Consider the following 25,377-nt stretch of genomic DNA (forward strand, 5'->3'; position numbering starts at 1 on the left):
GGACTCGAATCTATATAAACATTCATATTCCGTGAGCGACAAACGCTAATTTTCATTCGTGGTATTACCACTGCTCCCAGCATAGGAGTTTCCAGACCTGTATACAAGACCGTGTCCTATACTGACAACACTAGCGCGCTTGTGGCCAAATTTCGAACTACAACCAGCATATATCTTTTTCGTCGATTTCAGGGTCCAAATTTATCATGGTTCTCCTATGTCGTTCGGCCTCCTTAACTCTAGGCTCTCCTAATGTACAGATGTCGTGGTTGGGTTGAATTAGTGTGAAGCTAGACGGGGGATTCCAGGGCTTGCTGAACACGTTCTCGACTTATAACAAGGTGTAGGCTGCCGAATCTTTTCTGGGAGGCGTGGCCAGCTCTGAAGTGTAAGTTGAGAATAAGATTTGATGCACAGATCACTGCGGTGGTTTTAATTTTGATAATGTCTTCATTCAATTAGGTGATTCGGCGATACCGGCGGCGACACCGATTGTGTTATATTATCAGGTAATCCGAACAAGTGTTTTTTTTTTTTTTGTTTTCTCAGTTCGAAATTCAAAATTCGAATGCTTAATACCTAGAATATTTGTTACCCAATTTGGTTAATATCTTCTTCACAAGAAATTAATCACTGATCTTAATGTGTACCTAATCAATAAAATCTGCAACTAAATCAGTTCTTGAGAAACTTGATTTGGGTGAATTATATGCGTGCTCACACAGTTATAAACATGCCTCCGAGGCAATTGGAAGCTGGACTTGCACCTGGCAGTATAACTTTAGTCTGAAAAATAACTCCTTTTGTGATAATATCTTTTTATATATTTGTCGGAAGTATCGATCGATACTAAATACACCATTTCAATCCCACAATATAGAGTATTAATCACGTTTTCAGCCTCAAGTACATCTTGCAAATGAGAAATGTGCACTATGGTACTGAGCAAACTGAATGAGGCTATGATCAAAATTGGCGAAAAGCCTACGTACGAGTTAATATCAAACGAGGTTGGAACACAATCAATCGAATTCAAGTACCGTGTTAGTTGCCGAACTGTACGCAATGGTAAAATTAAATCTGCCGAGGGCTGTGGCTTGTCCAAGAAGGAAGCAAAACAAAACGCAGCTCAAACCTTTATGCAGAATTATTTGAGTAACTTGAAGAGTGAGATGTCTGACACTGTACAATCGCAGTTTTTTCACTCTGAGAATACTTCGTGCACTGTGAGTCTAAGAGATTGTATACTGCACAATGTATTAAAGGTGAATGAATTTTGATTTTTATTTAATATCAAAATCGGCATATTTCTCAGGCAATAACTTTATGGATTAATAATAATCATTTCAGGTTCGGGCTAAGCTCTCTTGCAAAACCTCCCAACCAATTGAATTGTGTCTGCAATAAATTATATAGAAAATTGTGTATAGCTAAAGAATTTATGTTGCAGATACTTTGCATCGAATTTCAAATGGCGGCACCTACGTATACAGATGGATCAGCATCTGGTCCTTCACATGCTCCTAGTTTTACGATAAAGTGTCAAGTTCATGTATTTAACACCAAAGGCGACGGTAGTACAAAAAAAGAAGCTAAGTTAAGGGCGTGCAAAAAAATGATTGCACAATTGATGGATGAAAAACAGTATTTCGAAATTTTTGAGTCCCCACAATTGACAGAATCAGCAAGTAGCCGTGAAATGTATTGTTTCTCCAGAGATTTGAAAGTACCGTATTCGTCAAAACCAATTGGTGTATTTGGTAGGCGAAAACAAAGTTCCACATTATCTGAACCGCTTCTTGGCAATGCCAAACTTTCCAGTAAATTACCTATCCTTAACGGTAGTTCTTCTACGTTAAAAACTGTAATTTCCAACAATCATCAGATATCTGATTGTGAGAAAAGTAGAGAAAGTTGTTACAATTTAGACGTGAATACGAACCTGATAAATTTCGAAAATGCTTCTCTGCAGAAAAGTGTTCCCATGAAAACTAAATGTAAGTCCTTCGACTATTTGTCTTACTGTGTCGATAACGAAGCTTCAAGTCTGTACGTAGATAAATTTAAAGACCTTTTAACTTATGCAGAAGGAAAAAAGGCAATAAAAAGAATGAACGAGACTTTGCAAAGCGTAGAAAAACAGCTGTATGATGAGATACGCAATACTCTAACAGACTCTGTTTCAACTTTTAAAGAAACTGTAAAGCTTTTTTCTTGCTCGTACACAGTATCCATTAGCGCCAAATCTCCTTTTATGATATTTAATTGTAAATCTAACTCTGAGTGTACCGATCAAAGTATCAGAATCGGGTGCTTGGCCAAACTCCTGCAGAATCGCATAGAATATATGGAAAAAAGTATTCATATACTTTGATAGGTACCTGAGTTTATATCAATGATATTTTTTTATCCATTATTGATATTTTTTTCTACTGTTTTTTTTAGATACTATCGTTAATGCTTTTATTCGAATTTCAGTCGACAAATAATATTGACAGTTGGCAGGTATGCATCTGTTTAATTATATGATACAGTACAGATTATAGGTAGTATTTGTACTATTTTTTATGTTTCTTTGCGCTCCTTTCTTTAAGATAATGCTATATTGTGATATTAAGAAAAAGATATTTCTGTAAAAATATTCAACCAGAGGACTTTTAAAATTATAAACGTTACGTACTCAGCGAATTTCCGTTTCCTTATCTTTGTACATGTAGCATGTTTTTAGACAATAAGCATGGAAAACTGCATACCCTTTTGTTACTAATTTGTATTATTATTCAAGTACAGATAAGTATTTCCACTCTGATCAAATATTTTTAATGATAGATGACGGGAAATTTTATTATCCAATTTGCAATCAAGTAATAATAATTAAGATTTCTTACGTGCCTTGAAGCACTTCCAGTGAAATAATAAGTGACGAACATTGAACCGCGAGTCGGTGAAAATCGAATATGATAAACAGTTGAACAAAACCTTTAAGGTTCATGGTAATCAAAAAAATTCTGTTAAAACACGTACAATACAATTATATATGCCCGCACAGCACATTCGTGTGATAATTTATTTATTTTTTTTTTCTTAAAAAAAAATATTACATCTGTAACGGTCACGTTTCTGTAATTATTTCAGTCGGGTTTTTGTAACATTGTAGAAACGTCATAATGTTCGTACAATAAAGTAAGATTTTTCAATGTTTTTGTAACAATTCTGTTTTACGCTGGTGTAACATATTTATAAAATTACCTTGATATTTCCCGGGTGAAAAAAAGGAATATTTATAAAATTTCGACAGAGTGAATTTGACTTCGAGATTTTATATATGTATAAAGTATTCCAAGTTTTTGACCGTAAAAAAACAGATTTTTTCGATTTCAGAGCTCGAACCTTGAAACCTGTGATCCTTTTGGCAGAAGATCTAGATTTAGTAGAATTTCTATGGATTCTTCATGATTTAAAATTAAATACTGAATGTATTCATTCAAGAATAATTATGGCTAAGCGAGTGAGGCAGGACAAAAATTTTAAAAGTCGGTGCTTGGCGCACGTGTGTCATCATTGTCTTCGTTGGCTATCGTTTGAGAAACAGTATTGCTTTCGAGTTGCCGTGCAACTGTGTTTACGCAGAACGCAGAATATTTTTGCTATATCTAAGAAGTTAAAATTATAATATTTTTTATACCAATCAATCAAATCATTTAGATTATCGTACGGAAACGTTACACACACAATATGATAAAATATTTATTACAGATATGAATTTTTTTTAAATGATCCACAAAACAAACAGCCTGGTAACCTTATTTTGGAAAAATTTGTCTAGCAGTAATTGGATGGAAAATATTGGTATATTGGTCGGTGTTACTGTTTGTACGTCTCTCAACATTCTTGGATAGTGACTTGATTGCGAACCGAGCCAGAGACTTGTTCAAAGAAGTTTTGGGTTGCTAGTTTTATTATTAGTTGTATCATATACTGTGAAGTAGTGCAATTTGGTGGTGAAAAGTAGATATGTAGTTGTTATTTTCTTTGACAACAGAATTTTAAAATAGGACTAAATAGAATTCAATTCATCATATGCAAATCACACGATTAGTCTTTCAGAACTTATTACAGAGACAGAATATTTTGTTAACATTTCAGCAAAAAATGTACAACAAATCTGCAGTGATCTAACTCGAGAAGCCATATACTTATCAACAGGTATAAACAATTTATAGGGTGGCTGAAAGAATGGCCAAAACAAATGACTCTGAAGACGGACTGTGAAAAAAAATATTGTCACATACTTGCCAAAAAGGATAATGTTTATTGCTAGGGCAGCTGCTGAAAGGCTGAACAAACATTTACGAGCAGCGATATTTTGGAAGAAGACTTCATAGTATGTACATACGAACTGCTTCTTTGTTACTCACTCTGCGGACAGAAGTAAATGAAAATCTAATTTATTTTTAATACGCGTTCAACGGAAGAAATGGATAACAAATTATGCTGAATATTTGAAACACTCCCTCAGAAGATGACAAAAATTTCTATTACATCTAACTTTATTGGAATGCAGCCTTCAGCGTAAAAAATTATCAAGTTCAGGATAGACCATTTCCGTCCGTATTGTGAGAAAAAATATTTCTGATAGCATTATCACTAATCCGACTACTTTATTCATACGTAGCATCTGCCAACACAGGAGCTGCGACAATTACGACTGGCAAGTGAGCAGCCGGCTTCATCGAGACATATTGGGATTAACGAGTATCAAAGGATGTTTAAATAAGGAAGAAAATGAAGAAAAAAATTAACGTCTTATCACATAAGGTAAAATAAATATATAATATATATAAGGTATAATTGTATGTACTGTAACGTGGCGTTTTCATTTCCCGTTTCAAGGTCTTTCAATAACGGATAACTGAGAGACGTCATCCCAGAAAAAGGGACAAACTTAAACAATTGTCTTTCAAGGGCTCTCAATCTCGATTGAGAAGCAAAATTACATTACGATGATCTTTTTTTTTATGTACACTTCTTTTCTCGACGTGTTTAAGTCCGAGGACTTAACTGCCAACCAAGTAAACGTATGATCGACGTACGACACTCGATAGACTAACACGAAATGGTCAACAGCAGAGGTTACAAAATTAACAACGAGCGTTTTTTTCTTCCTTCTACGCTCAACTTCTGAACACATCAGACGTCTCCCGAATTTTATTCTGTGTTAGTTAGATTCTCCCGTCCGGGTCCGTCTAGTTGGTTCATTTCCTAGATTATCGTACCACAGTTTTTACTATCGTTCACTAATGTTTTGCTAATTTAAGTCAGCTAATTGTAAGTTAAAAGTAGAGTCAGTGCCCTGCGTTCCGTTGCGTTCAGGTAAGGCTTTTGGCCTCTTACGTTAAATTACGACGTTGCTCATTAAGTGGAAGTCTTTTCGGCAATCCCTTGTAGCGAGAATCTTAAAATTCTGTAGCGTTGAAGTGCTTTGAGGCCAGTGACAAATATCGTGAGTTCTTTTGTAACTGGATCGAGTGTCTTTTGTAGCTTTGAGTCGCTGTCAGTCGTTGCGAAAAGCCTCGTTTTCATTGTCATTATAATACTCTGAATGACCGATGTTTATGTCGATCCTTCGTATTTTTGGTTGCTTACGCTGTTCGTTGATTTTGTAAAATTAGGGGTTGATAATGCAGATTCCTTTCTCCTAAATAATTATGTCTCAGTTTTTTTATTTGAAATTATTCACCAAGATCCAAATTTCTTCGTTCTAAAACATTAGCTCAAACTTATTTCCGTATATTTTTTTAATATAATGATTATTAATTTAGTCAATCAGTTCCCCATTTAGTTGAGTATTTCAACCGTATATTCAAATAGAAAATAACGGTATAAATTTTGCAACAGTTTGATATTTGGTCAAGATAAATATTTTTCAGTTGAAACGAATCCCTGTAAACATCAATCAATACTGCTCAAACATTGCTACAGTATCGTAATATTGAAATTACACTTACAAAAGCGCAAAAATATTGCTGCAATCTTTTAGTAGTCTTCTTGAGTTGGAAAAATATATTCACATTACAACACATGTGTATGAATACTTTTTATTATTCTCCGTGTTATCAATCTAGGGTGAAAAACACCTGTTCCATGTCGTCGAACAGAAATACTGTGTTTATGGAGTAATATTATCATTTCATTCATATATATTCATCTTTCAACATGGATACACAATCTGACCTCCGGTGGACAACACTTTAATATTTTTGGAATATTACATTTAGCAATTTATACAATACTGTGAATATACTGTATCACCCGGAAAATCAACAATTTATGAATTTTCAAGAATCGTACTTAAGGTAGAAGCCATTGGCCAATAGGTAGGAGAAATTTATATAGGAGTATAGGAATTTTTGATACTGCAGTTTTCTGTAACGAAAAAACTGCTTGTGAAATAGAATATTTAGCCTTCTAAGAGATGGAGAAGCAATTCCAATAATACATTATTGAATTTTTACTATTTTTGTACACTTTAGAAAAATGAATATCAAAAACAGACTTCAGTACATTGCAGTTGCACCATTGCTATATTTATTGGCATTCGTGAACTGAAATGAAAATTCCACCCAAAGATTGGCTTTCCCTTGTATTCTGTTTCCTTTTTAGATAAAATGGCGTACAACTTTACTTCGAGATCCACCTGCAATGCTGACTTCTTGGGGCCGAGCTTGGCAGATATTTGTAGCGGATCTTCCTTCGTTTTGTTCATGTCACTTCTAAACACATTCGTACGCGATAAAAATAAAATATCTGGGATATGCGAGCGCATAAAGCCGATCGAACGACCCGATCCTGAGTACGACTTCGTCGTAATTGGTGGTAAGTGTAACATAAACAATGAAATATGGAAGATCCTTTTTGCCTACAGGAACGATGTAACATTTCCAGTGGATTAGCCTGGAATTATTCTTGCATCTGTGAATAGTAAAGTAATTAAAACACAAGATCTTTACTGTCATTGTGTCAGGTGGTGCTGCCGGTTCCGTAGTGGCTTCAAGACTTAGTGAAATTTCAAAGTGGAAAGTTTTACTAATCGAGGCTGGTCCTGACGAGCCTACAGCTGCGGAAATCCCTAGTTTCTTCATTGGTGAGTGTATCTAAAGTATTCGAAAACCTTGTGAGTAAATTGAATTCCAGAAGTTTGTCAAACTTCTGATTCCTTAAAGACGATCTCATCAGCTGGGGCTACCAGACGACGAACGAGAGCCACGCCTGTCTTTCCACGAATGGTTCGTGCTCTTATTCATCCGTGAAAACTCTTGGCGGAAACACGGTGCACAACGCTATGGTGTATCTGCGAGGAAACCCTACGGACTACAACAACTGGGCTGCTCTTGGCAACGAGGGTTGGTCATGGAGCGAAGTTAAACCATTCTTTCTGAAAGCAGAGAACAACAGTGAAATACACAGAGTGGGAAGATTTTGGCACGCCACGGGAGGACCGCTCACGGTTGGAAGGTTTCCGTATCAACCTCCCATCACATATTCGATCCTCGCTGCCGCTAAAGAAGCAGGCTTTGGCGTCAGTCACGATTTGAATGGGGATGACCTCACTGGTTTCAGTATAGTCCAAACCACGAACAAACACGGAGTCAGACGCAGCAGTGCCAGGGCTTATCTATGGCCGGCCAGACACCGTAAGAACCTCCACGTGTCCTTGAACTCCACCTGCACCAGAATCATAATTGAAAATGGAGCAGCAGTCGGCGTCGAATACTACCAGGTTGTGGTGCTGCCTCGATCAAAAGAGCTATAATAATGCATCGTATTGACAATGCATAAATCATTCTCAATACTTTAGCTCGATCAAGTCAGTAAAGTATTATTTTCCAGAATGGCGAGTTCAAGACGGTTCATACATCGCGGGAAGTGATTCTCTCCGCCGGCAGTATCAAATCACCGCATGTTTTGCTTCTCTCCGGTGTTGGACCTCAAAATCACCTCAAGTCCATGGGGGTCGAAGTGGTAAAGAATCTGCCTGGCGTTGGAGAGAATTATCACGACCACTTATATTACCACGTCAACTTCACCGTCAACGAAGCTGATATCTATGACAATAACTGGGCTGCGGCCAGTGAGTATCTCGCTTTTCAGACTGGTCCTTTGTCCGCTACTGGACTGAATCAGGTACTGGGTGTGATTTCGTCTCCCGCGACGATGCCTGACTATCCTGATACCCAGATCCAATGCGGAGGATATCTCCCGACCTGCGCACCAGGAGAGATTGGCGCTCTTCAGAGCACCGGACGACGCACCGTGACGTTTTGGGCAGGATGGGAACATCCCAAGAGCAGAGGTGCTTTGATTAACAAATTTCATTCCCTTGAATTTATTTTAGACAGTGTCCTGCATTTTTTATGGACTTGGGAACAGGACTTGGAAAAATTTTCATGGCTTAGAATCCACCTAGCATATCTATTATCGTTCAAGTCGAAATCTACATCGTGTTCCAGGTAGAATCGGTTTGGCGTCAAAGAACCCTTTTCAATATCCAGTCATCTGGGGAAACTTTCTGGACAATTCTGACGATGTCGCCGGCCTAGTTCGAGGCATAAATTTCATACTAGCCTTGGCCGAGACGAAGGCATTGAAAGCCCACAACTTAACTCTGTCCAATACGCCTTTAGAGGCGTGCTCCGATCATCTGTTTCCCAGCGATGAGTATTGGGACTGTGCCGTTCATCAGAATATGATCCCCCAATCTCACAACGTCGGTTCTTGCAAAATGGGTCCTCCCTCCGATCCCATGGCAGTTGTCGATCCCCAGTTACGAGTCTACGGAATAAAGGGACTTCGCATTGCTGATGCTTCTATAATGCCTCAGGTCAGTATCGCGGAAGAATTTATTCGTTCTTCTTATTTCATACCCGTACCTAAAATCATCTGCGACCGTGGATTAGAACACGAAGTGCACTGTGATACCATACAAGTGCACGCAAGTCATGGAATGTCTGAAAATATTTTTGGCTAATTGTACAACGGCATTTGGAGATACACGGTGAGCACTTCGTGCGACATTACTCAGCCGACTACTTCATCTACAGGTGATATCTGCTAACACTGGAGCTGCGACCATGATGATTGGGGAGCGAGCAGCCCACTTTATAAAGACATATTGGGGCGGACATTAAGGGATTTTTTAATGGGGATGGAGAAGAGAAGAAAATTAACGTCTCGTCTTTTTCATGGGGTCTTGAAATGTGTATGAAACATACCACAGCAGGGTTTCGCTGATCATCGCTGCCTGGGAGTCATTAGCTATATTTCAGGTGAAGGGGTGATTAATGGAGTAAATTGTGAGACGCGACATCGTGTTTTGATCGCTTCCAAAAATGTTAACGCTCCAAGTGGTCTAGCAATATATGTATAATATTGTTCAACTTACTAGTGCACATTCGACCTAATAGACAACACACAATCGTTTCATTTTTTACCTGTTGGCATGACATGGTCTTTCCCTCTGGAAATTTATCTTCAGGATAAACGATTTCCTAGATTACTAAATGCATAGCCTAATGATAAACTTTGCTACAACCCTATTCATTAATAACCAAGTTTTCGATACAATACGCGTAAGTAAATTCCATTTGTGTATGTAGTTCACCTTATTAGTAATTTCACCTCAACTATTTGAACAACTCTCACTGCCCTGTATAGGATTATAACAACACGATCCCATTTACTACGTCTTATCGTAAATTCTCCTTTTTCATTCTTATTTATTGTTGTTACGTGGAAGCATTTCTGATTTATTAATAAATCAATTATAACCACAGCTCGTTCATTCCAACCCTCACGTAACACGGATTTTAATGCAAATTTTGGAGTAATTGTTACAAACTTGGCGAGTCTTCGGATCAAATCGAGTTAATAAATTGTTTATGACTCCGTAAATGCTCTATAAATGTTTATAGTTCTAAATTCGGATCCGCCAATGACTGTAATTAAGACAGTCACCGTAAAGACAATTATACGTAATTTATTCCAGCAATAAAGCTTTATTCACCTATAAGATCCAAGTTGAAGGCATTTAATAAAAATTTAGCACTGTAACAATCTCAACAGAATTTCGAAAGAACACTAAAATAATGAGAAACCGTTTAACTGTGAAAAAATTTGTTACTTGCATTATACTGATGGTTAACTGAATCCTGACAAAATAATCGATCTTAGATGGTATACGTAAAAGCACAATAAGCAATGCCCTGACTTTTTTACCCGTATGAAATATGAAAATTATGTTTTTACGATTGCTGGATAGAAGTTTCACATCCCTGCTGATATATTTTCATTATTCCATATTGCTCGAATTCACTGCAGCTTACTTTCCCGTAATAATTTATTCAAGGGGTTTAAAATTTCTATACTTCACGTACACAAAATTATTGTATGTTTTTTAAAGATACATGATACGTTGTGTGAGTCACCTGTTCAAATTTTGATAACTTTGCGTGACCGTGGCACTTGTAACAATATCTTGAGCGACGATATTTGCTACACTGGTGCAGTCTCGCGATTTAAAGCTTTTCTCCCTCTATTATTTTTCTTTTAATTCTTGCTTGTATTATTACGCTGCTATACTTAGCACACATCTGGGGCGTCAGAAAAGAATTTTTAGACAAACTTGAATCAACTCACCTGCTTTATTTCAAAAGAATCTTCCATCTACCCGACTGTAATCCACATTATCTTCTTCGACTTGAATTGGACCTACCCCACATATCTCTAGAAATACTCAAGCACGCATACAACTGGTTAATTAAAATACTCGACATGAGTGAAAACCGACTGCCCAAGCTCTGCTTGATTCGACTTATTCAACTATCTGCTAACTATAAAAACCCAAACTTAAATTGGATTCTACAAGTAAAGTCGCTGCTGTCCCGTATTGGTGAGGAACAAATGTTTGATGATATGAACGCATCTCATTGGAAGGTAAACAAGGACAGGTTCCTCGACAAATTTCGCTCATTCCTCAATCTCCAAGACCTTAACCGCTACTCAGAGTCTAAATCATGCCAATCACCTATACCAAGGTCACTAGGAGATCTGCTCCCTAAATACCTGACGAGGGGCTCGTTCCACTCAATAACACCAAAGCTACAGCCAAGAGTCGCCAATATATACTCGTGCAACATATCCACGAAGCTGGGGGCAATTAAATTAAAACCGACAGGACTATGCCGTTTCTGTTATAACTTAGAATACGAAACAGTAGCTCACTTTCTCATTAATTGTGCATCCTTCAACGTTCCTCGCTCTAAGTACCTGCGAATATCCAACGAAGACGGTGACTATCTCAACCTAATTATAATTTTGGATGACCACTCCACATCTGGCTCCAAAAATTTATTAAACTACCTAACAGCATGCTCAGATTTATTGAACAGTCTCATCATAAACTAGCTCTGTTCAACTTTTTTCTTTTTCCTTTTCCTTTTTCTTTACTTAACAGCCTCAAACTGTAATTAGATTTAAATACACTGCTTTATACATGAATTTTTCTATTGTTAATTCCAAACTTATTATTATTTGTGATACCATACGATCTCTTAAAAGTGTATCAAAGATATGTATCTTAAAAATCACTATAAATAAATAAATGAAATAAATAAATAATAAATAAAATAAAATAAACTCGTATTATTACTCTGTTCTTATTTTTATGACTAAATTTATTTCTAATTTTATTATTTATTTCTGTACCTATGCTCGTTATATCTCTCGACAAGTTATGGTCGGCACTCGGTTCTGTGAACACCGGTTTTTTATTTTTCCTCCGCGCGGCGAACTTTTAGTCGGTGACAACCGACAATAGTCTTGTGAAATGCGTTAGAACACATATTCAAACATGCTTGTAGAACCGAACACAAAATAAAGAAAAAAATGTATCTATAAATTTATGTAATCAAGACAAACAACGGATATAAATAACTTTGAAAGGCTTCAAGTGGTCAGATTTCAATTCATCGAATTAGCTTATCGGCTTTCGTAATCTTTCAAAGAATTAAAGTATAAATGTATGATTTTTGAGATGTAAATCGAACTCGGTTAATGCGGGTAACATCGATTACTCAAAAATATTGTAATCGCTCAGATTCCGATGAGCATGGTAAGAAGTTTGACCAGGATATTGCCATGCTCATGATCGTAATTCGTGGAAATTTTTTTGTTGAACATTTTGAAATTATTGCAATTGCATAATCAACGTGGAAATTTTTCGCCTTGAATGTTAATTATGCAATTACAGTAATATAAGCAACCGATATCATTATAAGTATTAGTTCAAAACATGAGGAAAACGTTACTTGTTACCCATAGGTTGCTATAAATATTGATGCATAACATCGTGGATGTATATTTTGATGCTGTAATAGCAGACACGACGTGTCTACTTCCACATTATACTGCGGGTCTGACGTCAGAGTCTGAATTATTAAAAATTTTGCACAGGTCTCTTGTCAGATAGCAAAGTGTCGCTGTCAAGGAAGATTCTATATTGACTTTGTAGAAAGACGTCCCGCAGATTTGTCTCAAATTTTTCCAACTGAAGACAATGCTACATGGGTTGATGTATAAAACACTTACTTCCAATCCAGAGTATAAGTTGGGCTTGAACGATCAATGGTACGTGTAATCCATGAAAGTTCCATTAAGTACCAATCAAATTTTTAATATTTCTCTGTATATCATCACATCTTTCGAGTTTGGCAGGCACGAATTGTATGGACTGTAAGCATTCCCCGGACTTTATACACGTGACTAGTGATTAAAGGTATGGTAACCAGGAAAAAAAATATCGTTCGTCACCTAAGGTAGCTTTTGTAATGAGGATTCTCCATTACGAGAAAGAAGCGAATCCGATCGTTGGATTTACATTCCGGTGCAGGCTGATGAAAGTTATTTCTATTAACCATTACTGTTTTCGAGAGGCCTTGTTCACTTTTAACTGGACTTGTATTTAACAGAAATGGAGTACGACTACACCTCGTCGGAATCCTGCAATGCGGGCCTCCTGGGGCCGAGCCTGGCCAGCATGTGTAATGTCACCTCGTACTATTTCTTTCTGTCGATTCTAGAGACATTTGTAAGAAGAAAGCAACGAATCGCTCAAACCTGCGAACGCATCACACCTATCCATACCCCAGATGCCGAGTATGACTTTATCGTAGTGGGGGGTGAGTTGTTTTGTGAAATAAACGATTTTCTCTTAAAGGAAAAATTTCATTACGCATCAATGCTACGAGAGTTGAATAAGATAAGGAGAATATCAATGCATTTGCAACACAACCTGCGCTGTTTTCGTTTCTAGGTGGAGCAGCCGGTTCTGTCGTCGCTGCAAGACTAAGTGAGAATCCGTCCTGGAAAGTTCTGCTTGTTGAGGCAGGTCCGGACGAACCAGTAGGTGCATCCGTTCCGGGTTTCTCTTCCGTTATAGCCCGTAGGTGTAACAGCGCATCCAAAAATCCTGTTCCGCTAAGAAGGTCAAAAAATCTGTGAATCTTATTTTGATAGAATCATCTATCGAGTGGGGATACCAGTCGACAAACGAGAGCTACGCCTGTCTCAGTTCGAATGGTAGTTGTCAGATCTCTGCAGCCAAAGCTCTCGGTGGAAGCATGATACACAATAGTATGATATACCTGCGCGGCAGCCCGTATATATTCGATCAATGGGCTGCAATGGGTAACGAGGGATGGTCGTGGGAAGATGTCCTACCGTTTTTTAAGATGTCCGAAAATAACGGTGAGATCGATAGTGTTGGTCGAGAGTATCACGGCACGGATGGACCGCTTTTTGTCGAAAGATTTCCGTCCAAACCACCGTTTGCAAATGTAATACTCGAAGCGGCCGAAGAGGCGGGCTTCGGGGTCAGCAATGACCTCAACGGAAAGGATAGATTCGGCTTTGCTGTAATCCAAACAACGAGCCGCCACGGTGCGAGACGCAGTAGCGCCGCGGCTTATCTGCGGCCAGTCAGACACCGCAAAAACCTCCACATAACTCTCAACTCCACATGCAGCAGGATTATAATCGAGAATGAACAAGCAGTTGGCGTCGCATATTACATGGTGATGATGATTCCTCTCGTAATTCGAACTATTTTTCTATCGTGCTGGTCATCCTCCTTGGTCCGTGTGCCCTATCTTCCTCACCTGTCACTACCCCTTCGTCACTCTATTAATAGTAAATAGTAAATCAATCTTATGCTTCAGACTGTAGATTCAATTCTAATTTTAATTTCATTCTTAAGTATGTTACTTAACGTTCGTTCTTTTATTTTTGCTTCTCTTAATTCAATTCGGTTTCATTTTAATTTACTTAATTCCTAATCTCAGCTATCGAAAAAAATGTTTCCTGTTTCTTCTCTTCTTTGTGCTCAGTGTTAATAACTTTTTTCTTCGAAACCTTATGTTTATCTTCTCAATTTCATCTCTTGTTGCTCTCGCCATCCGCAACTTGATTTATTCTCCCTGCGTGCTGTTTAAACTCAATTTTAAGAGATTGTATGACATCTCATTTTGTCTTTACCCCACAGTTTTAATCGGGCATAGATAAAATGCATCACCCATTCATTCATTCATTTTACCTCGCTCACAATTGTAACGCCACAGGGCACTTGTCTTAGGCACAGAATCACCGCAACACATCTCGTCCGATATCTCACACATTTTCCCCAACTTCGCAATTCCTCGTTCATTATCTTCCTCACCCCTAATTATCCCACTCACTGGGTCGTCCACTCGCTCAGACCACCACCCTGTAGTTTCAAAGATCGTTAATGAGGAGTGAATGATTTTGCAATAATTACAAGCAGAACGGCAAGTTGTACACGGTACGCGCATCCAAGGAAGTCATCGTCTCCGCAGGCGCCGTTGAGTCTCCTCATCTTCTACTCCTCTCTGGAGTTGGGCCGGAAGAAGATTTGAAATCCAAGGGAATCGACCTGGTCGAAAATTTACCTGGCGTTGGCATGAATTTCCATGATCATATCGCATTCCCGATTGGGTTCACCATAGACGAGCCTGCCGTCTACGACAACAACTGGGCTGCTCTCGTTGAGTATATTGCTTTCCAAACTGGTCCCTTGTCTAACATTGGACTCGCTCAGGTTATGGGATATCTACCGTCTGGAATAACGACGCCCGGCCTTCCGGATATCCGTATTAGTGGCTCGGGTTATTATGCTGCTTGTGCACCTGGTGGAATCGGTGAGCTTCAGAGCGACGGTAAACGCAACATCGTCGTTACGTCCCGGTACACGCACCCCAAATGCAGAGGTACGTCTGACTATCTGAATTAAAGCAACAGATTGATGACACCTATAATCAAGAGCCCAGAGCCCATGAAGGAACTGAAGATGTTATCTATTCCAGGAAAAATCAGTCTGGTTACACCGGATCCTTTCGAATATCCTTCAATCTGGGTAAACTATCTCTGCGATCCTGACGACGTTGCTGGGATTGTAAAATCAATCGAACATACTCTGAAATTGGTTGATACACCAGCCTTGAAGGCCTACAACATGACCTTGGCCGTAACACCTCTCGAGGACTGTTTAAATTACACTTTTGCTTCCACGGAATACTGGGAGTGTGCGGTTCATTACAGTGCAGAAGGAGATAAACACTATTCAGGTTCCTGCAAAATGGGTCCTGCATCGGACCCACTCGCAGTTGTCGATCCTCGGCTGCGAGTTTACGGCGTAAATGGATTGCGCGTTGCAGATGCTTCCATAATGCCTGAGGTTAGTTTTGAGCTGACGTACTTCGGTTCATCCGATAAAGCGCAGACTTGGTTTCCAGAAAAAAAAGCAAGATGTAACAAATACTTCATCTATCAGCCCTACTAATTATATCTAAATCCGATCTCACTGTTCTTTCTTGATCTTTCTTTCTCTTATCTACGTGTAATCCAACATTGTCAGGGATCTGTGTATATATATACATCAATATTACTCTACTCTGTTCTACTAATCTTTCGTAAATAAGACCGGTGATATGTCAACGAGCGATAGTGGCATAACTTTATTTACAGGTGACCACTGCTAATACCGGAGCACCCTGCGTCATGATTGGAGAACGAGCTGCGCAAATGATCAAGCAGGATTGGAAATATTCGGACACAATATGATAATTTCCGGAATTCGGTACAGGGGACCCTATCCACAGTAATAGCAACGGGTGTGAAGATAATACATAATATACAATCAATATGTTATCAAGACATGTTTAATTAGTAACTACTCGAACCTTTTCAAGATGTCCTTATTTTCATCTTACGATAATATAGCAATTAAAGGTTGTTGCAATCAAAGATAAAAAAGAAAAGAAAAGATTTACCTATCATCGTCGTCAAAAAAAAAAATCTCACAGAGTACATTCGTCGGCAGTATAATAGCGTCATATTCAGATTCATTGGCCCTACAATCGAGATTCGAAGAGTTCGTACCAGTATCAACGTATTTTTAACCAAAGTCACAACTGTAACAAGGCTGTTGATAATACCGAATGGTATATGCACAGAATACGTGTACAGACCGTGAATGTCGCAACATTACTAAACATGTCAAATTATACTGCATAGTAAGACCTTGATGAAAACCTGCAATGTCTCAAGTCGAGACGATGTTTTCACCAACTGAATAGAATGATATTTCATACAACCAAGTGTATAACCTGTTCTTTATCGAAACTAGTAAACATTTTGCGTTCTAAACAATTAAAATTAACTGCTGTTTTATTGAACCGAAAGTGTGCTGAAAATTGCCTCGACAAATGTTTTCCGAACATTGGCACCTTTAATCAAGAGTATAAATTGCGCCTTTGCCCTTCCACCATTCCAATATCACTGCCAAGAAAACTTCTTGAGACCTGCTCAAATTACATTTTTGCTAGCAGAAGATATTGGGAGTGGACGGTTCATTACCGTAAAAGTGGAGAAAATCACTACTGAGGCTCCTGATATATGATTTCCAACTTGCGAGCACCGCGACCTTGTTCAGTAGAGTCCTGTGTGGTTGTGAGTCTCAGATCGAACGTCACTTCCGGACGCGCTGTACTTCAACTCATTCGAGTTCCACACCTTCCGAATATCATTTCCTTTAGGATATGTTTTATTAGCTGTTCAGTAAATCCCAAAGCAGCACTGTTTTTTCACCCCAAGATATTCCTCTAGTTGTCCAAGGCGACAATTTATTGAACGACATTATTTATATTATACTCGTATTACAGTGAAAACCATTTCCTCCCTTAAACTAAAATGTCACGTACAGACCGACAACGGTTGTCATAAAACGTCAAGTTAAGTTAGTACCGAGAACTGAGTTAAGAAACGCTGATGAAGTACCTGAAGACCATTTAGGTTAACTCTTTTTCTGTTTAGCTAAAATCTTCATCGTTTAATTAAGACAAATTATGTACAGTAATGTTTATTAATCCCTTCCTTTACTCTGCTCGTGCATATTCATCAACTTGAGCATTTCGGTTTACTCTATTCATTGAGAGGCCTCATCGTCACTTACGTTTCGACTTTACTATTCATTACTGATTCCCATCTTTCGTCCAAGGGCACAGTGATTTATCAACTTGTTAGGAGGTTTTATCCCAAGATACGCAATAAACACTGCTCTCTCTCTCTCTTTCTCAATTTTGGACCCTTCTTACCGACTTCTCTCCTTTCCGTTTACCTCTTTATTCCGTTTTGGTTTCCTTATCAGTTCCCTTTTCCTTACTCTTACTTTACCCTGTTGCATTATGCCTTACATTACCTGTGCTACCAATGTTAATCGTCCGATTGTATTTGACGACTCGACTCAACACATGCCAGATGACGCGTATATGGATGTAGGTGTTATGCTTCAGGTTGGTGCGAACATTTTGAATGGGAACTTATTTTCGGTGTAACACATTCCGCACCTTTAGACCCAATATAAATATTTAATTTTCTGTTTTAACAGATCACGTATTCAAATACAAAATTATTTATGCGGCACCTGGAAGTGTGAAGAATTTCGTTGCATGACTTAGAAAATACAAAGATGCTTGTGGAACCGAATATTAAATTTATATAATCAAGGTGAACAATGGATCATGGCAGCTGCTACGAACTTGTACAAATAATAATAAAGTTGATGCACAACATCAGCAATTATATTTTGTACAAACGTTGATGTATAAAAACACTCACTTCCAATTCAGAGTATAAGTTGGGCTCAAACGATCAACGGTACGTGTAACCCGTGAAAGTTCCATTAGGTACCAATCAAATTTTCAATATTTCTCTGTATATTAGCACATCTTTCGAGTTTGGCAGACACGAATTGTATGGACTGTAAGGAGTGATTAAAGGTATGGTAGCCAGGAAAAAAATATCGTTCGTTACCTAAGGTAGCTTTTATAATGAGGGTTCTCCATTACGAGAAAGAAGGGAAACCGATTGTTGGATTTACATTTCGGTGCAGCCTAATGATAGTTATTTCTATCAACTGTTTTAATCTCGAGAGGCCTTGTTCACTTTTAACTGAATTTGTATTTAACAGAAATGCAGTACAGCTACACCTTGCCGGGAACCTGCAATGCAGGTCACCTGGGGCCAAGCTTGGCAAGCATGTGCAACGTCACTTCGTACTACCTTTTCCTGTCAATTGTGGAATCATTGGTACGAAGGAAACAAAGTATTGCTCAAACATGCGAGCGGATCAAGCCTATCCAAACGCCAGATGCCGAGTATGATTTTATCGTAGTGGGAGGTGAGTTGTTTTATAAAACAGTTTTCACTTACAGGAAAGATCTTCGATACTCATGAACGTTACAGCAGTTGAATATGAAAATACACGGAGAAAGATTATATTGGGAGATTCATTAAGATCTCGACCAAATTTTACAATTTTTCCCCCAGTTTAGGGACGTATTCGCATTTTATCACAATATAAATTGAACACAGTAAATAGGTTTATTCAAATAAAAGAGAAGTAAGAAATTTCTTTAGATTTATTTAACTTGTCTTGATTCTAAGAGACTCTGTGAACTACTCTGTTCAGATCATGGTTTTTGAACTAACTGCTCAAAGGATTATAGATGAACGGCTCTAGAGTTAGATGACGCTTACCAACTGTCCCTTTTCTGAACAGTCCAACGCTTTTTAGAGTTCATTTTATAGCGTGCGATTTTCTAACGTGCTTCCTAATTGGTTCCTTCCTTTTTGTTATGGAATGTGGACCAATACGGAAGATTTTCGCATGTTGAGGTAATATTTTGGGCCATTCTCCTGGGTCCAGTGTAGTAGGTTAGTTACGTCCACTCCGGCCTTTCTCAAGGTTGTGGGTAAGAACTTTCGTACTTGCATCATATGTACAAAGATGACCTATTCTAGCCTTGGTTCGTCATTTCCCAAACAGACATCGCTTGATGGATAAAAGATTTTATCGCACTGCACGTGCACGCCAGCTTCTGTATTGTTTTAACGAACTTGATGCTTAACAGCTTGATTTGAGTTCTGACAAAACAAATAGCTAAAACCACGAATTAAGCCATGGTGAAGATTCTTTGACCATTGGCCTGTGATATTGAGATGATACCACTCGTTGTTTGGTGTGATCCTTACGGTACGCACGTGCACGTGAGTCTGTTTGGGTTGAAACTGACGTTGATATCATTTAACTATAAGGTTCGTACAAACAATAACGAATGTTTCCCAAAACGGTTAGAAGATAAAAAAAAGCCGAGCGCATGCAATGCATACGGAGATTCAGAGAAAAGTATAAGAATCACTTAAAATAAAATTATCAAGGTTGTAATGTATAAAAAGAGTATATCAATCCATGAAATACGTAGGTGATGTTAAATGGGTCTAATGTTAGGGGCGTTAGGTATCGATGATGTGATGATGGACTACCTGCGAAATTTAAATCTTATAAAAGAGCAATGGTTGGCATAAAATTTAAACTGCGATACTCGGTGAGTATCGGATGTACTCGAACATTTTCGCGGATGAATTTGCTATTCTCGTTGGGAATCTTTGTAATATAAGTCCTCGACTTGTGTCGGTCCAAGATGCATCCTATCCACTCAACAGTCATGTTTGATGTAGAAATTTTACCTGTATTTTAATGGAAGAAGTATTAATTCAATAGTTTATTATTCCTTTTTATTTAGTATCACTTAATAATATAGATGCCTCCTTCTACTACTTTCATTTTCACTATTTGCAGATTACAATCATGGAGGCTCGTTTATTACTTGTTGCTTTGAATTAGTAAAACGTAGTATTCAAATATTAACTTTTGTCGATACGTCCCTAAAATGCCAGCAATTACAGGCCTTTTTAAATCAATTTGTCTCTCGGCGTAAGAGAACAAGTTCGACCCCAACACGATCGGTGCTATTTTGTTTACAGGTGGTAGGAGCGGATCTGTCATAGCTGCAAGACTGAGTGAAATTCTAGACTGGAACGTCTTACTTGTTGAGGCTGGCCCAGACGCACCAGCATGCACATCCATCCCTGGGTTTAGTCACGTGATACAAAGTAGGTATACCAGCATATTCATAAATCCTGTTTTGCAAAAGGGTTTCGAATGTTCATAAAACTTATTTCTGACAGGTCCAGCTATCGCTTGGAAATACCAAGCGGTAAACGAGAGCTACGCCTGTCTCAGTTCGAATGGTAGTTGTCAGATCTCTGCAGCCAAAGTTCTCGGTGGAAACATGGTGCTCAATACAATGAAGTACCTACGTGGCAGTCCGCGTATATTCAATTTATGGGCTGCAATGGGCAACAAGGGCTGGTCGTGGAAGAGAGTCCTGCCATTTTTTAAAAAGTCCGAAAATAACGGTGAGATCGATAGTGTTGGTCGAAAGTATCACGGCACGGATGGGCCGCTTTTTGTCGAAAGGTTTCCGTCAAAACCATCTTTCGCAAATGTAATACTCGATGCGGCCGAAGAGGCGGGCTTCGGGGTCAGCAATGACCTCAACGGAAAGGATAGATTCGGCTTCGCTGTAATCCAAACAACGAGCCACCACGGTGCGAGACGCAGTAGCGCCGCGGCGTATCTGCGGCCAATCAGACACCGCAAAAACCTCCACGTAACTCTGAAGTCCACATGCACGAGGATTATAATCGAGAATAAACGAGCAATTGGCATCGAATATCACAAGGTGAATAATAGTAGTAACGACATCAAGCTACAGAATGAGAATCGATTCTTTTTCTCGTCCGCAATTGCTTGTTGTTAGTTTTAAATATCGTCACTGGCGAGTGAATAAATTCGCAAACAATGTCCGTAGAACGGCAAATACTACATGGTACGCGCATCCAAGGAAGTCATCATCACCGCTGGTACCATTCATTCTCCTCATCTTCTACTCCTTTCTGGAGTTGGGCCGGGAGATGATTTAAAGTACATGGGAATCGACGTGGTCAATGATTTACCTGGCGTCGGCTACAATTTGCATGATCATACCGAATACCAGCTTGGGTTCACCATAGACGAGCCTGACGTCTTTGACGACAACTGGGCTGCTCTCGCTGAGTATGTCGGCTTCCAGACTGGAGCCTTGTCCAGCACTGGCCTTGCTCAGGTGGTGGGCGCCCTACCATCCGGAATTACTACACCCAACCTTCTGGATATTCATGTAGTCGGCGACGGATATTACGCCACTTGCGCACCCGGTGAAATCGGCGCCCTCCACAGCCATGGTAAACGCAACATCGTCCTTGCGTCAAGGTACATGCACCCCAAATGCAGAGGTATGTCTGACTGTCTGAATTAAAGCACCAGATTTATGACGCCTATAATCAAGGGCCCAGAGCCCATGAAGGAACTAAAGATGTTTTCTGTTACAGGAAAAATCAGTCTGGCTTCACCGGATTCTTCTGTACCTCCTTCAGTCTGGGTCAACTATTTTTGTGGGCCTGACGACGTTGCTGGGGTTGTGAGAGCCATTGAGTATGCTATGGAATTGGCCGATACACCCGCCTTGCAAGCCTACAACATGACCTTGGCCGTAAGACCTCTCGAGGCCTGCTCAGAACACGATTTTGCTAGCAGAGAATACTGGGAGTGCGCGGTTCATTACGACGGAGTAGGACAAAATCACTATGCGGGTACCTGCAAAATGGGTCCTGCATCAGACCCACTCGCAGTTGTCGATCCTCGACTGCGTGTTTACGGAATAGACGGACTACGCGTGGCAGGCGCTGCCATTATGCCTCAGGTAATTGTTGGGTTAATACAATTTATCGTGCGATGAGATGTGCGAACTTCCTTCCCGAGAAAGGACGTAATGGAAACCCAAATAATAAACCCTATCAGCGGATTGTTCGTGATGATGATTATTGCCGGCCCGAAAGTCAATATAGCATATTGCATGATTCAATTTACAGGCGCCTACCGCTGATCCTGCAGCAACTTGCGTCATGATTGGAGAACGAGCTGCTCATATGATCAAGGAAGATTGGGAATTTGAAACCTACGGTTCCGAAGAAGCTTGTTAACAGTGAAAACGGATGTTAGGAAAAAAAAAATGGGTGCGTGTACTTATGTACGCGCGTGAGAAGTTATACTTCTTTGGCATCATTAAAAAATACACAACATGTCAAAATCTTCTGTCACACAATGATAAAGAAAAGAAGTATGTAATAAAAAACAATAAAACAAATAACGGATGTCTTACATTATATTTAAATAATCTATTAAATTTTTGTCAGGAACTTTTTATTAAATGTTCTATTAAATTTATTTCTTTATTTTGTAAATATTAAAAAACCAATAATAAATATTCAACATTGATAATTTAAATAATATTTAGTATTAATTATATTAAATAATGATATTTTAATTTATATCAATAAATAATACATACGGATAACTAACCTCAATTATATTGGAGCACTTGAAAAAGTATTTTAGCACAATTTTTTCACTAATATTCACAAATAGTAAATAATATTAATCCAAATATTCAATTTAAATCACTACTGAATATATTTTATTGCCACATATATAATTCGCACTTGTATGAAAATAAAACACGTGTTGAGACTGTAAAAACTAAAACCATGTGGATAAATATTTAGCTTTTTTTCGAGATTTAATGAATTCGGTTGAGTGGGCAACTTCATCCTGTTAATTTTGTGTTACAGTGATGCGCGCGCATCCTGAAATTTCACTCTCATCAGTTTTTCATAACACGCCTAAAGAAGTATAACTTCAAAAATAAACAAAATAACAGTGAACAGTACATTATGTAACAAGGGAATAAAGTCGGAGATTACTCCCGCGGTTGGGCTTACTCAAGTAATCACCCGGGGGAATAGTCGACTTTTATGCCTGTATTACACATAGAATTTCATTTCCGACTCAACTCTGGCCACGTTATTGAGTTGAAAATAGGACTCTATATAGGTAACATGGGGCATGACGGAACCCTCAAGCTGATAATTATTATTTGTGGCTTTTGAGCACCGGATAAAAGTTCTTTTGATCTATCTTAAACAAATTCATCATTGTATTGCCATAATTAAAAAAAAAAATAATAATTATGAGGCACGAAGCACTCTTTCCAAAAATTATAAAAATTTTTTTTTGTTTTGCAAAATTTTTCAGCGGGTCCGTCGTACTTCATGGCAACTTATCTTTCGTGATATCGGGTGTAAAACTGAGAACAGAGATAAATAATGGAAAAATTCATTATCAAAAATGCATACAATTAGTATATTGATGTGGGTAAAAAATGGGGCGTGGGAGCTGGTCCAAGGCTGCAGGCCCCGGTGGGGGTGTAGAGGACAAAGCCTCCGCCTAGGAAAAAACGCGTATATCTGATACGTTACTAAATAGAGAGAATGTAGCATCTAATATTGCAGAATCATGTAATATCAACATCCGTTCTCGTTTATAGGCAAATCGTTCTGTAATCAAATTTCAAGGAATGTAATAAATTTCAACTCTTTCATGAAAATGTTGCAAGTTTCTTGAGTACTTTCAGAATTTTGTATTAAAAATTATTATAATTTTTTTATTCATGTGTAAGTGTGATTATTCTATCAGTTTGAAAGCTAGAATATTATTCAAAGTTTATAACAATACATACGGCTGGTTTGACCAACTTTTTGAATTTTAGAAATTTAGATGCCAAACAAAACAAAACCTAAGTCATAGATTATTAGGAATCTCAGAACCTCTTGAATCCAGTTGTATCCATTTGATTGTGATAAGCGAATCATTGGCAAAATTAAAAATCTTTCCACTGTAAGAACTTGAAGGAAACAGTTCAAATAAATGTCTATCTAACCCGAGTATTGTTAACAAGAATTATTTTTATCGCGCAAAGTAACAGTTGTCACGACCCAGAACAGTCCAAATCCTCGATAGACTTCCCAGACCGTAACAGAGGTGTCCTGATTTGTTCCTTAAAATTGTTTGTCAAATGTAAAGTGCAGATGTAGCTTTTAACACCGGCAATTGAACGTAATGAGTATAAGAAATCAAGCTCCGTTCGCTTGAAAATCAAGTTCAAAGCAGTTGACAAAAACGTAACACTATGTAATAATCGCAAGAGAAATTGCACCGAGATAATTGGCAATATCAGGAAGAATAGTAAATCAAACTGACTGACTAAGTTAACCACAACCACATGTTGAATTGCTATTTTCTTACAACACATGATATCGATCCTAAAAAATATTGATGTAAGGTCAATTGCATATGAGTATTGTTGGCTGTACAGAGAGTCCGATTTGAATGTAAGCAGGAAAACTGTTGGAGATAAGGTTGGAAAAAATGCGCAGTACAAAAATTTGTTACGGAATCAACTTTCAGTATATCAAATACAAAAATGTGATACCTACTTTTCATTTTTCGGTATGGTTATTTCGAGAAAAACAGAAAACTTCGGTATTCTCAAAACAGGAGTGGTTGTTTTTTGCGTCCTTCTCAAAACCAGCCATCTTCGTTAAAGATAAGAATCATATGCTTGTATTGGTGAAGATCTGTCGTATGTTTTCATAAAGACATCGGTAAAAACTTCGTAATGATTTGGCATTAATTAATGTCGTAATTAATTGTTATACGAAAGATTGTTTTGCAGAGGTTTTTTTATATGCGAATCAAAATACGAGACCCTGTAAATATATTATGAATATCGATTGTGACAGGTTTTATCGCGTACAGTTAAGGGAAAGGGGAATTTGCGAAAGACGGGTTTTTCAAAGAGACGATCACATAAAGTTTGACGTAAAACTTGGTGTACATATTTTTTATATTAATAGAACAACAAGGGTAACGGAGTGTATTCTCGGGAATAGAAGTTGGTTAAAGCG

The 25,377-nt window shown here is 38.3% G+C and overlaps 4 protein-coding genes across 6 annotated transcripts; all 4 read left to right on the top strand.

Moving 5' to 3' along the window:
• Positions 1-220: 220 nt before the first annotated feature.
• On the top strand, positions 221-5,022 carry LOC124188074. 2 transcript variants are annotated; one of them, XM_046580418.1, is made up of 6 exons: positions 221-388; positions 463-509; positions 901-1,265; positions 1,451-4,384; positions 4,676-4,818; positions 4,894-5,022. In XM_046580418.1, the coding sequence occupies exons 3-4, from the start codon at positions 927-929 to the stop codon at positions 2,372-2,374; spliced, it is 1,263 nt and encodes a 420-aa protein (XP_046436374.1). In that variant the 5' UTR covers positions 221-388; positions 463-509; positions 901-926; the 3' UTR covers positions 2,375-4,384; positions 4,676-4,818; positions 4,894-5,022. The 2 variants fall into 2 exon arrangements, with proteins under 2 accessions (XP_046436374.1, XP_046436376.1); XM_046580420.1 differs by lacking the exon at positions 463-509.
• Positions 5,023-5,176: 154 nt separating this feature from the next.
• LOC124188060 (glucose dehydrogenase [FAD, quinone]-like) lies at positions 5,177-9,490 on the top strand. 2 transcript variants are annotated; one of them, XM_046580356.1, is made up of 7 exons: positions 5,177-5,373; positions 6,664-6,876; positions 7,025-7,144; positions 7,224-7,780; positions 7,891-8,353; positions 8,511-8,881; positions 9,102-9,490. In XM_046580356.1, exons 2-7 carry the CDS (start codon positions 6,669-6,671, stop codon positions 9,186-9,188), a joined length of 1,806 nt encoding a protein of 601 aa, XP_046436312.1. In that variant the 5' UTR covers positions 5,177-5,373; positions 6,664-6,668; the 3' UTR covers positions 9,189-9,490. The 2 variants fall into 2 exon arrangements, with proteins under 2 accessions (XP_046436312.1, XP_046436313.1); XM_046580357.1 differs by lacking the exon at positions 5,177-5,373 and adding an exon at positions 6,209-6,377.
• Positions 9,491-12,544: 3,054 nt separating this feature from the next.
• On the top strand, positions 12,545-16,699 carry LOC124188059 (glucose dehydrogenase [FAD, quinone]-like). Its single transcript, XM_046580355.1, has 8 exons — positions 12,545-12,684; positions 12,772-12,832; positions 13,026-13,235; positions 13,370-13,498; positions 13,573-14,129; positions 14,876-15,338; positions 15,435-15,805; positions 16,096-16,699. The coding sequence occupies exons 3-8, from the start codon at positions 13,028-13,030 to the stop codon at positions 16,189-16,191; spliced, it is 1,824 nt and encodes a 607-aa protein (XP_046436311.1). The 5' UTR covers positions 12,545-12,684; positions 12,772-12,832; positions 13,026-13,027; the 3' UTR covers positions 16,192-16,699.
• A 1,576-nt stretch (positions 16,700-18,275) lies between these two features.
• On the top strand, positions 18,276-22,572 carry LOC124188055 (glucose dehydrogenase [FAD, quinone]-like). Its single transcript, XM_046580348.1, has 7 exons — positions 18,276-18,407; positions 18,599-18,808; positions 20,455-20,583; positions 20,659-21,215; positions 21,345-21,807; positions 21,904-22,274; positions 22,444-22,572. The coding sequence occupies exons 2-7, from the start codon at positions 18,601-18,603 to the stop codon at positions 22,552-22,554; spliced, it is 1,839 nt and encodes a 612-aa protein (XP_046436304.1). The 5' UTR covers positions 18,276-18,407; positions 18,599-18,600; the 3' UTR covers positions 22,555-22,572.
• Positions 22,573-25,377: the final 2,805 nt, after the last annotated feature.

Source organism: Neodiprion fabricii, chromosome 1 (genome assembly GCF_021155785.1).
Source record: "Neodiprion fabricii isolate iyNeoFabr1 chromosome 1, iyNeoFabr1.1, whole genome shotgun sequence".
Lineage (NCBI taxonomy): Eukaryota > Metazoa > Arthropoda > Insecta > Hymenoptera > Diprionidae > Neodiprion > Neodiprion fabricii.